This window comes from Medicago sativa, chromosome 4 (genome assembly GCF_051527215.1).
Source record: "Medicago sativa cultivar Bolivia chromosome 4, Bolivia_mono, whole genome shotgun sequence".
In the NCBI taxonomy this organism is placed as follows: domain Eukaryota; kingdom Viridiplantae; phylum Streptophyta; class Magnoliopsida; order Fabales; family Fabaceae; genus Medicago; species Medicago sativa.
The window spans coordinates 16,630,215-16,643,281 of record NC_140752.1 but is presented as its reverse complement, the minus strand read 5'-3'; the positions used below and the strand labels follow the sequence as shown (position 1 = coordinate 16,643,281).

At 31.3% G+C, this 13,067-nt stretch overlaps 1 protein-coding gene across 1 annotated transcript; it reads right to left on the bottom strand.

Annotated features, from left to right (window-relative positions):
* Nucleotides 1-2,432: 2,432 nt before the first annotated feature.
* On the bottom strand, nucleotides 2,433-11,142 carry UPP (uracil phosphoribosyltransferase). Its single transcript, XM_085700270.1, has 12 exons — nucleotides 10,946-11,142; nucleotides 10,636-10,737; nucleotides 9,982-10,060; nucleotides 8,805-8,863; nucleotides 8,141-8,218; nucleotides 7,759-7,840; nucleotides 7,397-7,445; nucleotides 7,212-7,273; nucleotides 4,088-4,155; nucleotides 2,976-3,031; nucleotides 2,857-2,904; nucleotides 2,433-2,775 (listed from the first exon to the last, which is right to left on the bottom strand). Exons 1-12 carry the CDS (start codon nucleotides 11,057-11,059, stop codon nucleotides 2,724-2,726), a joined length of 849 nt encoding a protein of 282 aa, XP_085556396.1. The 5' UTR covers nucleotides 11,060-11,142; the 3' UTR covers nucleotides 2,433-2,723.
* Between the last annotated feature and the right edge of the window lie 1,925 nt (nucleotides 11,143-13,067).

The following is a 13,067-nucleotide window of genomic DNA, read 5'->3' as shown; positions in this document are numbered from 1 at the left end:
AAATCATTATGTTTAACTGATTAAATCGGGAATAAGTCAAATCACTGATTGGTTCAATAACTTTTGAATCATAGTCTATTCAAACCCGGTTGAATCGGGGTTGGACCACAATTAGTTCCATTAGATTTTACTTATTCATTTATTTTAACTTTTCAATATTTATTTGTCATCATATTCAACCGTGGATTAACCAATTGAATCATGATCTCAAAGTCTTATTGGTTCGATCTCTAGTTCAATGAGAGAAAATTCATGTACATTTTCTTACGTGACTTTATGAATTGTTCTTCACTTAAAATACATTTTTGTTGGTTGTTACAAACTTTAAAAAAATTATAGATTTGAGAAAATCATAGATACTTATGAATATTTCAACCGAAAGAACAACACGAAAAGAAAAAAAATAGCTATGGAAATGTGTCCAAATTTTCTCATTTTAAAAACACTAGATAGAGTGTAATTTGTACAAAGGATAGTTTAAATGAAAACCACGTTGTTAATAGTTGGCTCATATCATATGTCAAGATGTATCATGAAATGTCCTTAGTTGAAGGCTCAATCTAGGGTGGGAGACCTTCCCACCATTGGCAAGTCAGAATTTTTTCTCCACCACAGTAGTGTAATTGAGAGGATATTGAAATTAAAAAGGTTTAGGCATGGTATTGATAATTGGATTGATGAATAACGGAGAAACAGAGAGTCACGTTTTCATATGATCCGTGGTGGTTAGGGTTGAATATGTGGAATAAGGTTTAGGGATAGTATTGATAATTAACATGAACATTTTCATGTTAATGAAAAAGAAATTGGTGTGTCAAATGTTAAATGAAAAAAATAAATAGGTGTGTCAAACTCAAATGTCGAGTTTGTTAACATAAATTTATGGGACACTGGTTGTAGTCCATCAGAGTTTTTAGCAGTGACTAACCTCTATTGAATAACCTGTGAGGCACATAAGGTAGGTTCTCTATTGAATCCAAATCCATTCTTGGTTATCCCTTTTAACTTTACTTTTTAAAGATCTTTTCAACTAAGGTGAAAATCACTTATGCAATTTTAAAAAATTAACCATTGAAGACTTTTGCGGTAGCTATTTTACAAGTCATCTGAACGAACATTTATAAAAGCTTACCCCTGAGCCAACACTATAGGCTGCGTTTGATTTGCTAAAAAATGAAGGACATGACAGAACAACTTCAGTTGTCCAATGTTTAATTTGTAAAACTGTTTCAGGTACAGGACAAACTGGATACAAGGGACAGGACAAAAACTCATATTTTTGTCCTTCAATAAACCACAGCACAACTTTTTGTCCCACGTACAAGTTGTCTAAAAATCCAAAATAGCATTTCGTCCCCCAAAAATCGTATAAAACAAAAAATTATTCAATACCATAAAAATGTGTCCTGTGCTGTTCTGTCTTGTGTTGTGCTGTTCTGTCTTGTACTGTTATGTCCAGTGATTACTGTTTTGCAAACCGAACACACCCAATATGAATTACATTCACAATTTCTAAAAATTCAATACCATAAATGACTAATACAGTACTACTATTTAAAAATTTGACAGCAATTATATGACTTTTCCTACCGCCAAAAGAAAAAGAAAAAAAAAAGACTTTTCAAGTATACAAATTTCATAAGTTACAGTATCCATTCTTTACGTACCTACCATATACTTGAAATTTACAATACATTATCTTTTAACAATTTCTTTCATGTAAGGGAAAAAAAAAACCAAGTGAAGGAATGTAGTTTAAAAAAAAATAGGGGTATTATTTTGTAATTTCATGTATAAATGCAGTGTACAATACCAAATGGGGTATGATTAACAATTTCAGACCATTATGAGTTTAACAATCCATATGGTTTGGGCTTATTATTCTTGCATATGGTTGGAATTCTGAAGATTGCTCAATGAGTCCCTAAAATTGCTCACAATTGCAGGAAAATATCTATGGGAGTTACGACCAATCGGATTTTACTCGCAAAGAATGTACATAGGGAGATACGACCAGTTGAGCAATTTGAGGGACTTATTGAGCAATCACCTTGAATTCTATGAATTTGGAACAGTAAAACATTTAGGGCCAAAATTTATGAGGATAACAATTCGTGGATTGAATTCGTTTCGGTTGAGTCTAGTCACTCGATTCAATAAAGAAACAACATTAGAAAACAATCAGAATATATTGTTCAGTTCATGTAACAATGTTTCCAAGGCACATGTACTGCAATAAAATCATAATTACATAAAAACAGAATTATTACTATCTGGTTATCTTGTAATGTATTCAAAATTTTATCTTGTTTCAATAGTAGACAGATACGTAACAATAATTAAAATTTCTCAAAGCATTTAGGCTAGTTTGTGTTCATTGAATTTCATTTTTTTCACATCCCAAACTAGGTGCCAAATTCGAACACATGCGATTTAAAAAAAATGCAAACCAAACCAAATTAATATCCAAACCAATCTGTTCTCTTCACAATGAACTAAGTTTCCGGTGGTCAGACTATCAAAATGATTTAGACCGGTGACTACTAAATCAAACTGACCGGAATATGGAAGAAAAAGAAAAGATTGAAAGACTTGTGTATTTCAAATTTTAACATTAACAATAACCAAAAACACTAAAGAGGCAACTACAGAGAACTAAGCCGATAAATAGTTTACAACTTTACTCAAAATTGATAAAGCGACCAACAATGAGCATTCATGTATTATGTACCATAGCTGCGATCGCCAGCATCTCCAAGGCCAGGAATTATAAACCTAGACAAAAGAAATAAAACACATTAACAATGTAACATTTCTATAAATTAGCTAGTTTAAGTTAAAATGTGAGGCACCAACCCTTGGTCATTAAGAACGGGATCAATTATTCCAGTATACACATGAAGCCTGCAAAATTTAATAATTAGAAAACTAAATGCTTGGAAGAAATTGAAAAAAAAATAATATTATGTGACTACCCTGGGAACTGCTCGCTTAGCTTTTCAAGAGCCGGAGGTGAAGAGCAAGCAGATATCTGCATTGATTGTCATTAGTCCATTAATTAGGTAATTGATCAAAGAACAATGGCTTAATTATATTGCATATGCATGCAATGCATGAGTAACACACATGTGATGGTGATGGATGCATCAACTACGAATTGTTTCAGCCACAAAATATTGGAAATTTAAGAAAACATCATACCATGCACGATGTGGATAGGGTAATGCATAACAAACTTGGCTTACATAGTCATTGCAAGACTTCGGATCTATTTTGATAAACTACTTAGTTAAACACTTATAGCATAAGCCTTTATCATATGAGTGTTTATATATTAGTTATTTCTATAACAAAAGATACAATAAAGTCAAACTGCTTTTATATAAGCTATATACTGGTTTTATAAGCATTTATCACGCAACTGTTTTTCTATAAGCTATACTGCCGAGCTTATGAAAATAAGCTAAAAACAACGTATGAACATGTTATAAGTAGTTTCAATAAGCTTTCCCAAACAGTACCACAAATGTTTATAACAGAAAATAAACTCAAATAAGGGCCCGCTTGGATTGGCTTATCTTAGAGCTTGTGCAAAACAGCTTATGTGAATAAATAAGCTTTCATGTATTATTTATAAGCTTGTTAAGATGGTTTATGAAAAAACAGTTTATGAAGATACAATTTTCGTTAGTGAGAACTTGTAAATTAACATAAAATCTTATTTGTTTGCATAAGCTAATTTTCATAAGCTCAACCCAAACGGGACCTAAGTTAATCTGCTTTCATAAGCTGTTATATAACTTATTCAACGTTTCACCTCATTCTTACTTCAATTATACAAACAACTTATGCAATAAGTATTTAACAATGTTGTTTCCTGATCACACCCAAAGTGCATGAAAAGAAATGATTTTTTTTTTTTGGTAGTGGCCGGGGTTTGAACCCCGGACCTTGCATATATTATGCATTGTCCAAACCAACTGAGCTAAGCTCACGAGGACAAAAAAGAAATATGTTTACCTTAACTTTAAAAGAATTCAGGTTATTAAAAGAAATATAGCTTCTTATTATACAGACTATTCCTTACCACTTTAATCTGCTTGTTACCAACTCCACGTTCTTTTAAGAGATTCAAGGCTGCCACTATAGTACCACCTGCAATTCATAAATAACATAAAACCATAGTACCACAAAATTGATGCATAGATATTGTAAATAACACTAGGGTGTCCAAAATTTGAACCAATCCACTAACCAACTTCCCAGCCATTATTAGTTTTGATTTGATTGATATTTTAAAGTAAATTTTTTTCCAGTCCAAGGTTGTAAAAATTATGAAATCAACAAAAAGTATACGGAAAAATTCAAGTCCCACATTGAACAGAGACCGTGTAAAAGAAATTATAAGGGTCACCCCTCATCTTGCAAGTTAGGTTTTAAGGATGATAAGTTAGGCCTAATTCAGAAACTGCAATCAGTGCCTATCTGTATTAGTTACACACCTAGCCTAATAGCGTTGAGCGTTACAAAGTGTATTGAGAAAAAACCAAGTTTCACATGCAAAAGAGTATGGGATGCCACAATCGAAAAAAATAGTTAATGGATTGGATCCACTACATTTGCTTATTTAGTGATCCATCCAAATTTTTATTTTTTATAAAATTAAAACCGTTGGATAAAAGTAATAAAAACTAAGTCTAGTCATATCAATCCATCTAGGAGTGGCAAAATGGATGGGATAAATTTTGGTTTGCATTATAATGGATAGATTAAAACAATCCATAATTCCATTAAAAAAATCTAATAACAACCATCCAATCCATTCGTTCAAATTTTTCTAAAGGATGGATATCCATTCCATCTGTTAGTTATGGCTCGCCGTGAGTTGGCCCACTCTCCCTCGATTTACCCCTAATTGACCTCAGGTCGGACCTTCTCTGTTCTCTCCCCAGCTTCTCAGTGGGCCTTGTTCCACCACACTCACTAGATTATTTGTAATGCATTCATGTATTATGATTTATCCAATTTGGCATTGTAATTCCCTTCATCTGATTTTACATCAACCAAATCGTTTTGCATAATAATATGAATAATTCACTTCTTCAAAACTTATATCTTGCTACATATTATCCTATGTCGATGTATTTTATTTTTTATTACTGAACACATGTATTAGTGCCTATTGATCCGTTTAGTGAAATTGCAATGCACGTCATTCATCCAAGACATAATGATGTTTAATATCATATTAAAAGCTACCAAACAACTAAACATTATTTGTTAGAATATTTACCAAACTTTGGAGAGAAAAAAAAAAACAAGCAGATTACTTTGAGATGAATTCACAATTTTATGCTATCACAACTTTTATGTTATCCAATTTCTAACCTTTATTGTCTCAGACAGTCGGCTACTTTTTCCAACTCAATCCACTCTTGTGATTAACAACTATCAAAGTTAGGATTAATATCTTTCAGGAGGGTAAAGACTTCCCATAAAATTGAGAGTTGCTCTAAATAAGATACAAACTTTAACTCAAGCGTAAGAAAACCCCTAGTATATTTCACACTCTCTTAAATCGTAACCATTGAATCATTTATCACCTTCAAACACGCGCGAACAATCAAATTAAAATCAGTCCCACATGCCGAACACGAAAATACACTCCATGTGTTATCGATCCTAATCTAAATCATGGGTGCTTCTTCAACATGTCTATCATGGTGTCATTTTAAGATGCATTATTGAAATATTATTTAGATAATGCATCTTATAATGACATTATGGCAAACATATTGAAGAAACATTCATCAACTAATCTGGAACTGATAGCTAGTGAATTGTTTTTCATATTAGTGTGGTTTATGTTTTAAATTTAATTTTTCATGAAAACTTAAAGATGATAGATTAGTTCTCTAGTTAAAATTTATGAGTGCATGAAATATATTAGAGACTCAAATACACTAAAATCAAATTAGGCATTTATTTAGAACAATTCTCAAATATGATTCTAAGCAAGATGTCACAATGTGCCCATAAGACGGAGTTCTACATTATAGTGCTTGAGAATGTTATAGTTTTACGAAAAACTTGTTACTTTCTTATACTTGTTTTACGAAAAACTTTATACTTTCTTAAAAGATAATAATCATTACTTTGATAGTTAACTAAGTAAATTAAGGTAGAAAAATAGTATGTTCTTTACACCATTTTATGATGTCACCACTTTTTACTCTAGCAACACATGTTACTTATTGAAAAATCATTTTATACTTTGCAAGCATTATGTCTTTGTTGAATGATGTGAACTGCAATTACACTAAATAGATCAATAATCTCTAGTTTATGTGTTGTTAGATTTTAAAAGTACTTCAATAGAGAATACTATATAGTCATATCTGGTCAAATGTAAGTTTAAAAGAAGTGGATTATTCATATTATCATTACATTGAATAAACTGGTAAATGTGAAATTTGATGAAGAAATTACCATACATAGATTCAAAAGCTTCAATGTCATTTGTTAATGTGAAATTGGATGAAGAAATTACTATACATAAATTCAAAAGCTTCAATGTCAAACTAGATAAACCATAAGACATGAATGCAAAACAGATAATCCAACATGTGGGGCATATTGGGGGCGAATCGAGATTGAGTGGGGGATGACCAGGTCGAGTGGAGCATGCTGGAGTGATCTAAAACTAACTGCATGTTTGGTATCATGATGCCTCACTATGACTCTGGCAAACCCAATACCAAAGATACACTAACAGATGAATTGGATATCCATTCGTTAAAAAAATGTTAATATGGAATCGATTTTATTTTATTTTTTATAAATTTATAATCGAGTATATTAATCTATCCATTATAATCCAAACCAAAATTCATTCAATCCACCATTTTTCCACCGCTACAAAAGAGTTAAGACATGAAAATAGTTTATAAAGAAAACCTCTCATCTTACAAGTTGATTTTGTAAGTATGAGTAAGGTTTAATATAAAACCAACTCAATCCAATCTGAATATTGTCCACACGTGTATGTTATTTAGTTATATTTGAAGAAAAAACTTCAAAGCCCAAGATATAGAAAGAAGCCTTATTCTATGAATACCAAAGAAATTCATATCAGATGAAGAAAGAATTAAAAGGCCTGACGTTAATGAATGTGCATGACAGAAAAATCTCAAACATGCGACTCTACATACCTGTTGCAAGCATAGGATCAACCACAAATACTTTAGACCCTTCTGCAAACTTGTCCGGTAACCTGAAAATCAATGGTGCACTTTACTCATTCACAACTTCGACAAGCCATACTAGAAGTGAAAGGAGAAAATGAAAAGTACATAAGAAAACACACATTTTATTTCAAGCATGAATAATATCTTACTTGTTCAAATATACAGTTGGCTGAAGAGTTTCTTCATTTCTGCTTATTCCTTTTCGAAAGGAACAAAAGAAAAAACAAAATTATTATTCAATCTAAGAAATAGACCGAAAGCGTACTCTACTTTCATATAGATGTGCATCCCTATTCCCTATATATTATGATGCCTAAAAAAAACATCATCTTATTATAAGTTTATAATGAACAATAAAACGATAAAAAACAGATCTCAAACAACACTTTTTCCTGATAAATCATGTTTGTTGGATGTACCTCAGAACAAGTACAATACATGCATCACTTTTTCCTGATAAATCATGTTTGTTGGATGTACCTCAGAACAAGTACAATACATGTATCATTACCTAGATGATATGTTTTTGTTGCAGGCAAGATTGACGATGCATGTTCAGCAAGAGCAAGACCAGCTCTCAAGATTGGAATTACCTGAAAAACTGATATAAGATTCAGGCAATAACTTACAAAAAGGAGCAATACAGCCGCACATCATTATGACAATCATGGAATATCAAACAACAATGACAAATATAATATGCATAGAAGAAATATAAAAATCTGAGCTTAGTTTTGGCTAAATATATTATAAATCTGAAAAGCTTCCGTATTTACTATTTAGTTAAAAAATCAATTATTAAATGTAGAACTGGAGTGTGTAATAGTAATGTTTAAGATATATCCTAAAAATATTAGTGTAAATAAACATATTGAAAGCAGTATGGTACTAACAGCCACAGGCTCCCTTGGATCAATGAACTCCACTGAGGCGACTCCCAGCGGTGATTGTATCTCTCCAGACACAGTTGGCTGAAAACAATGAAAGAAAAGCAGAAAAGAAAATAAATGTAAATCTGTTGGTATGGATGTACGATAGCAGAACAAAATAATCAGATGGAAATAAGCATCAAATCTTTCAAAAATTAACTTAATCCACTACCACAAGCAAGCTTAAAGCTTAAGAATCAAAACGCCTCGAGTTTTGGATCATTTATGATAAGAAGGCTGAATAAACTACATAGTTTATTTTCTCCTATTGAACTCTAGATTTTCAAAATAAAAAAAAAAAATATAAAATTAACAAGATAGGAATGTGTTTCCTTAAAATGATATATGAATATTCAAATTTTAAACTATAAGAAACAAACTATTTTAATGTCAAAAAAATTCCTGAACAGACTAGTGGTATCATAGACTCGAGTAAAATTAGGATCCCATTCCCAAACCTTGTAAAATTATATTGTATGATGTCTACATAACTTGAACCTGAATATTTAATCGATTAACCACAAGGGATTTACAAGATATGTACAATATTTATATTGAAGGAAAGCAACTATAAAAAATCCAAGTGAAAAATATGATAATTATAGCATAGCATGAAATAGGAACTAACCAACCAATCCCTTGAAGCTTCGTATATTAGCAGCCTTCCCAACTCAGCCATTGCATTTCCTACAAATATAAGAAACTTCAAAGTGTCAAATCACCTTCATATAATTCATCAAATAGTAATATCAAGCTATGTTTTACTAAACTTAAGTTAAATACTCCCTCCGGTCCTATTTACAAGAGACAATTTACTTTTTAGATACATTAAATAATTTATGTATTTGGTTTAGGTTCTTGACTAGATACATACATTATTCAATGTATCTAAAAAGTCAACTTTCTCTTGTAAATAGGACCGGAGGGAGTAATAAATAATGGGTTAACCAAAAAGAAAAGAAAGGCAGAATGAGTGCCATTGGTGAAACTACGAAGTTGAACTTTCCAATGAATGCAAAATTGATACCACATGAACACAAGACTATCCTGCTCATGAAAATTCATATCACTTTCATTACTCCTCAAAATTTGTTTGTCCATTTGGAATGTTGGAGTGGGGAGGTGAGGAACAAGAAACTCCATAAGCGATTTTGGTTAATTTGGCACACTTTGATTTGGGTGATTTGGAAAACAAGGAATGATAGGATCTTCAGTAATTGCATGAGAATGTAAAAGAAATTAAAGTGTTGTCTGGGCATTAGAGTTTAAGTAGATTGAAGATAACAGATAATAGTAGTTTGTTCAAGGACTAAAATGTGTGATTTTATTTTGCATGGACTAAAAACAAAATTTTGAATATTTAAAGGACTAAAAACATATTTAACCTTTTTTTATAAGCATGCATTCAAAAAGCATAATCTGTTGATAGTGATAAAACATGCAAAAATTCCGCACAAACGGTAACAATTGATGAAGTCAGTTGTTCCTACTGAATCAACAGCTCGCAACTCACCAAAAATCACAATGTTATCAAATTCAAATTCCTCTAAGCACTATAGCAGTACTATGCCCACTATTTGCCAACATTTTATACTAAATAGTGCATCACTGAACAATAGTGGTTTGTTCAAATTACGCTGTGCTATAACCGATATTTAACAACATTGGATGTTACTATTAGATTAACTTAAAATTTAATGATATGAAGTTTTTCCAATCCTGATTAAAGTGATCAAAAGCAGATGGATCAATGTTCATAATCTCAAACCAAAGTATTGTATAAAAGTCAAAATTTTGGCACTCACTGAAAATAGGACAGGGAGTTTGCTCATTCCTCAGTACAGAAACCCAGTGTTTGATCAAAGGATGGGCAGGCACATACACCTTCAAAAATCCAACAAACATTGTTATCAATCATATTACAAATTAATCATATTAAAATCCACCAAAACAACAAAAGGAATAAAAGAAAACCAAGCCATGACAGATAAATCATCAACAAAGCAACAAAAATAAAAAAAAATCCCTCCTTTCTCTCAATTTTTTCATCATAAACAAAACAAACCTGTATAATCCAAAAATCCAGAAGCCAAAATCATAAAACTTTTGCAAAATCACAGTAACTCACTGTGATTTCGACAAATCCACATTGATATCAAACATGCAACAACAAAAATAAAATCAATCATTTAAATCAACCAATTAATTAAGCTAGCATGCATTTCCACTGAAACAAAACTTTCAACTCAATTCCCCTCATTTTCTTTCCTCAGATACCAAACAAACAAAAACCTCATAAATTTGAAAAAACCAAAACAACCCATCATGCTTACATAGACATGCAACCAAAATAAACAAAGAAAATGCAATTTTTTTATTATTTTTCTTAGGAACCCAAAAAAAAAAAAAAACACAGAACAAAAACCCATGAACCAAGAAAAAGAGTGAAGAAAACTAACAAGCATTCTGTTGTTTTGAGAGAGAGGTTTGTCTTCCATTGTCATCTGAGACTTCACTGCTCCAAAGTTGCTGCTTCGGCGCTTAGCAATTGAAAAAGGGTTCTGAGTACAAAAAGACACAATAAATATAACTATATTAAATTTTCTTAAAAAAAAAAAATAACTATATTAAATTAATATTAATTTAGTAGTTTAATTTTAATTAATCAAACAAAAGAAAACTGACAAAAAAAGGGGAAAGAGAAAAAGATAATAATAAAAAGGGTAATTAAAAAATAATTAAAAAAAGAGAAATGTGTAATTTAATTGCCTTTGTTGTTGTGAAGAGAGTAGGAGAAGAAGTAGGAAGGGATGAGAACTGAATACGCGGCGCATCGGACGGGAAAGGGAGATTAAGATGGCAGTGAATGCGGGACAAAGCCATGAATGAAATGTTATGTTTTGTTATCCTAGGAACTAGGAGGTAAGAAGTTCAATGTTATGTCTGTGACTCTGTTCTGTTCTGTTTTTTTTGGTGAAGAACAAACACTATCTTATACTGGCATTGTATAAACAAGATTAAATGTTTGGTAATTTATTATTTCTTTTTTTACTATTATATGAAATGGGATGGTGTAATTAGTTTGTAGGTTGTCAAAAAAAGAAAACTAACGTATAAATATAAAAAAATATATATTTAACTAGTATTTAAATTTTTTCAATTGAGATAGAAAAATTATATGGCAGAGACTTTTAGCAATATCATTACTAAAAAAAAGTGTAAAATACAAATATTTCATCTGATAGATAGATCTGTGATGAAAGTTTATAAGAGGAAACATTTCTAACTTTATAATTTCTAACATTTATTAAAATACATTGAAAAGAAGACAACACATATTCAAGCATTGTGTTTTGTTAATAAAAATATATGTTTAAGAATGGTCGTGATTGAGGTAACATTGATAAATAAAAAGCATAATAACGGTGATCGTGTGTTGAAGAATTGAAAAGTGGACCAAAATTGTGTGATTTTAAAAATGGAGGGACTGATTTCATAAATGCGTGAAAATATCTCTCAAACATCTACTTTTTGCATTTTTTTTAAAGAAACTAAATCTACTTTCTGCAGTGAAATTGATTTTCTTCATGTTTTCAAAGATGGTGTGCATCGACGCCGTTAGTTTAGTTGAAATATATGAACTTTGAAGCAATCCTCATTCCATCCCTTTATTAGAGCTGTGCATGCTTTAGAGTTTAATTTGTTCAAGATCCCATATTAAAAATTATATTTGTTGATATTGTCGATAGATTCCCATTCCAATAATAAAAATCAAGACAACATGAGGAGAGCACCGGGAATCAATTATCGAACTTTGATTTTTGACATAAGTTATAGGTGAATTCTAGGGTGATGGTTCAATCAAGTTCCTTACCGATGCACCACTAAATTTGATCATTAGATTAAATAATCTCATTAGTCTCTACCACACTAAATCTAATCTCTCCTCTTTACATTCACTTTCTTTCTCTCCCCTCTCAACTTCTGCATTTACGTGAAACTCTCTCCATCCCCGTAACCTTTTTAAAATAAATTCTCATTCAATTTTTCTGTTTTTAATTGCCAATAAAAATTAAGAGATTAAAATTTGAATCTCTCGTGTGAAGTGATGTGAAAATTCTTTGAATTATTTTTTCAATTAACAATCTTAAACCAAAATGACATCAAACTTAAGTACACATGATCTCTGTAATCCTGTACAAGAATGAAACAATATACTACCAAGAAAAAAGATGAAGAAAGAAGCGGCTTTGAACAAAAAGGACCGTAATGAGTACAGAGGAAAACATTTTCATTCTCAAAACTTGTTTCATTCTTCCCAAAAGTTCTCAATATCTAAATTGTTTTTAATTTAGAATAAAAAATGGAGGTCATAGTATTAATTGGCTAAATTGGGATAAGATGACTACTTATAAGGATCAATGAGGTCTTAATTTTCGTGACCTTGAAGGGCTTAACCCTACCATGCTTGGTAAACATTGATGGAAGCTTCTCACAAACTCTTTCTCTCTTCTCACTAGTGTTCTCAAAAATAAATATTTCTCTCGAAGCGGATTTTTAGGCGCCAATATTGGTCATAGTCCAAGTTTCACATGAAGGAGTATCTGGAGCACTATTCCGATGTTATCTCTTGGTTATCGGTGGAAAATTGGTGATGGCAATAACATCAATGTCTAGAATGATCCATGGATTCACACTCGTCCAAATTTGCGGCCTGCCTCAATTCTGTCAAGCAATCTTCTCAACATGACAATCTTTCAGCTTTTTTCAATCCAAAAACCAAGACTTGGAGTCGATATTTCATTACTTCTATCATGAACATAGAAGATACATATGATATATGTAAGCTGCCTCTGCACTCTCGAACTAATTATGATACAATAATTTGGAA

Excerpts from the sequence above, each read along its gene's own strand:
- UPP (XM_085700270.1), bottom strand. The coding sequence starts at position 11,059 with ATGGCTTTGTCCCGCATTCACTGCCATCTTAATCTCCCTTTCCCGTCC. Across the intron at positions 8,219-8,804 it reads AAGCTTCAAGGGATTGGTTG|CCAACTGTGTCTGGAGAGAT; the intron begins GTTAGTTCCTAT and ends CATTGTTTTCAG. Across the intron at positions 2,905-2,975 it reads CTAAGCGAGCAGTTCCCAGG|GCTTCATGTGTATACTGGAA; the intron begins GTAGTCACATAA and ends TAAATTTTGCAG.